Genomic DNA, 3,167 nt, shown 5'->3' on the forward strand with positions numbered 1-3,167 from the left:
CGTACCTCACTAACTGTTTTAGGCTCCGGCCATGATTGGATTGCTTCGATTTTTGATTGATCAACCGAGACACCATCCTTGGACACCACGTATCCCAAGAACACCACGCTCTCCACAAGAAAAGAGCACTTCTGTCGCTTCCCATAAAGTTTCTGATTTCGCAAGGTTTCAAACACTTACCTCAAATGTTCAAAATGCTCATCAATACTCCTGCTATACACCAAAATATCGTCAAGATAAACTACAACAAATCTGCCCAAAAAGGATTTAAGTACCTCATTCATCAATCTCATGAAGGTACTTGGAGCATTGGTAAGACCGAATGGCATGACGGTCCATTCATACAATCCATGCTTCGTTTTAAAAGCCGTCTTCCATTCATCACCCTCACGCATCCGAATCTGATGGTAACCCTTCTAAGGTCGATTTTTGAGAAGATAACCGAACCATGAAGCTCGTCAAGCATATCATCAAGTCTCGGTATTGGGAAGCGATATTTGATGGTTATGTTGTTTACAGCCCGACTATCAACACACATACGCTATGAACCATCCTTCTTTGGTACGAGCAACACCGGAACAGCACAAGGACTCATACTCTCACGCACATAGCCCCTCTCCATTAATTCATCAATTTGCCTTTGGAGTTCTTTTGTTTCTTCCGGATTACATCGATAAGCAGCCTTGTTTGGAAGAGTTGAGCCCGGAATAAGATCAATTTGATGTTCAATGCCTCGAAGAGGAGGCAAACCAGCGGGTAATTCATCGGGAAACACATCCCCAAACTCTTCAAGCAAATCGTCAATTGGGTTATGTTCCTGCAAAACAACATTAGCATTCGAATTTTCTGTAGCAACAAGCAAATAAACTTGTTCTACATCATCAATGGCACGCTCCACATCCCGCTCTCCAATCAACATAGCAGCATGGGCTTTTGCTTTCGGTTTTGAACCCAAAGCACGGACAGCTTGTGGTGACATTGGTTTAAGCACAATCCGTTTCCCCTTGTCCTTCAACTCATACTCATTACTCCTCCCTCTATGCAATACATCCCGGTCATATTGCCATGGTCGACCCAACAAAATATGACAAGCATCCATGGGAATAACGTCACACAACACCTCATCGACATAGGAACCCATAACCAAACCAACCCGGGCCTGTTTTGTCACCTTAACGCTACTACCATCATCTAGCCAATGTAATGCATATGGGTGTGGATGTTTAGTAGTCACAAGACCCAATTTTGACACCATTTCAGTGGAGGCCGCGTTGGTACAACTACCCCCATCGATAATTAGACTACACCACTTATCATTTACCCGACACTTGGTATGAAACAATTGATTCCTTTGTTCCGAATCAGTAGGTAAAGTCTTTACTTGCAAGGTTCGCAAAACCAGATTAGTGTCGTAAATTGGTGCCTCATAGTCCTCTACTAACTCGTCCTCTTCCTCACCTTCATTGAAATTAAACAGTTCACCCAACTGTTCTTCCTCGGCCAACAACTCGTCCCTACACTCTACCGCCTCTCTCAAGGTCACGACTCTTTTGTTTGGACACGTACTTTGGTAATGACCGAAACCTTGACATTTGAAACAACGGACTTTGGACAGATTAGTTTCTTTGGCCGTGGTCCTAGGGGTAGCATTTGAAGATGTCGTGGCTTTGCTAGGACTCACAAATGAGCTACTAGGTGTTTCGGTTTTGGGGTTTGTTTCAGTTTTGGTCCACGATTTGCTCTTTCCCGAATCTGAACTCGACCCTCCCCCATATTTAGACTTCCCTTGTGACTCCACTTTCAAACAAAGACCACAAAGAGTATCAAAATCAGAATATGGGTATAACTCAACGGAACTAGCAATATTATAATTCAATCCACGCAAAAATCTCGACATTTTCTGTTCTTCTACTTCCTCTAATTCTCCCATCAAACATAAGTTTTCAAATTCATCAATATATTCACTAACACTTAATTTTCCTTGTCTCAAATCAGCAATCTTACGATATGTAGCTAACCTATGGGTCGTTGGCACATACCTTTTACGAAGTTTACGTTTCAGAGACTCCCAAGAATCAATCTTTTCTTTCCCCGCGCGCACCCTCTTGGCCTTCAACCCTTCAAACCAAAGAGATGCTCCCTTGCTTAATTTCAGAATTGCATATTTGCATCTTTTCTCATCATCCAATTCCTTGAAATCAAACATACGATCTATCTTCCGTTCCCACTCCAAATAGGCCTCGGGATCAGCCCCTCCAACGAACTCAGGTAGTTCGTTCACCTTGAATGGTTCAGCCACCCTTTCAAAACGCCTTGGTTGCCACCTATCATCCCTTTCTTGCACGTTTTTCAAGGCCTCACGGAGTTGCTGCAAAAAGTTAGGATTATCAAAATCCATCGATAAATAAGGATCAAGAGCCGAAGCTCTGATACCACAAATGATACGAATTGAGTAGCGGATTTTAGAGCGATTTGGACAGTGCAGAGGACTGTTCGTACTAGGTACGCGCAGACCTGATATGGAACGATTTTTGAGAACAAAAGAATAAAAATTAGCGGACTGTTTTTGGCGAACCGAACGTACTAGGTACGACCAGTTCTGGATTTTGTTTATAAGGGATAGTGTTTTGAACAAGTAAGACCTATTACTTGATCAAAGTGAGTGAGACCAAGACCTATTGATCAACAACTCGAGAATTTTAATTAGAATCGCGTTCTAACTAAAACCAGTTTTGTTTCTACGCAAGAAACGATTTTGTAAACACAAGTTTTCTGAAAATTCTTAGATGTTTTATTCAAGCAAATGAAGGCATTATATAGCCCTCCAAATGAGCCGTGCAAGAGCTAGCAAAGTGAAGAGTTGCTCATTCACTCTTCACTTAAATACAATCATTAAACTCCTAGTTCATTGAACTTAGACAAACCACTAATTAAGCTAACATTTTATTTGTAAAACATAATCTGAAATGTAAAGCTAAAAACGTGAAATTGGTCCGTCCTCCTTGGATTGCGTGCCATCCCCCATCAGCTCTTATATTCCACACTTTAGCAAATTAATAAAAGAAGGATAATTGTAGCTTAAAGGCTGAAAATTACGGACCAACATCAGACCTTCCCCTTGAGTGTTCATAACCAACTCGTCCAGCCCATCAACTAACTCCGAGACA

General features: G+C 41.7%; 1 protein-coding gene across 1 annotated transcript; it reads right to left on the reverse strand.

Annotated features, from left to right (window-relative positions):
• Positions 1-541: 541 nt before the first annotated feature.
• Positions 542-2,398, reverse strand: LOC141613966 (uncharacterized). The gene has a single exon (XM_074432710.1). The coding sequence runs from the start codon at positions 2,396-2,398 to the stop codon at positions 542-544; it is 1,857 nt and encodes a 618-aa protein (XP_074288811.1).
• Positions 2,399-3,167: the final 769 nt, after the last annotated feature.

This window comes from Silene latifolia, chromosome 11, assembly GCF_048544455.1.
Source record: "Silene latifolia isolate original U9 population chromosome 11, ASM4854445v1, whole genome shotgun sequence".
Lineage (NCBI taxonomy): Eukaryota > Viridiplantae > Streptophyta > Magnoliopsida > Caryophyllales > Caryophyllaceae > Silene > Silene latifolia.

Bases quoted from the DNA above. Each gene is read 5' to 3' on its own strand.
- LOC141613966 (XM_074432710.1), bottom strand. From the start codon at position 2,398: ATGGATTTTGATAATCCTAACTTTTTGCAGCAACTCCGTGAGGCCTTG.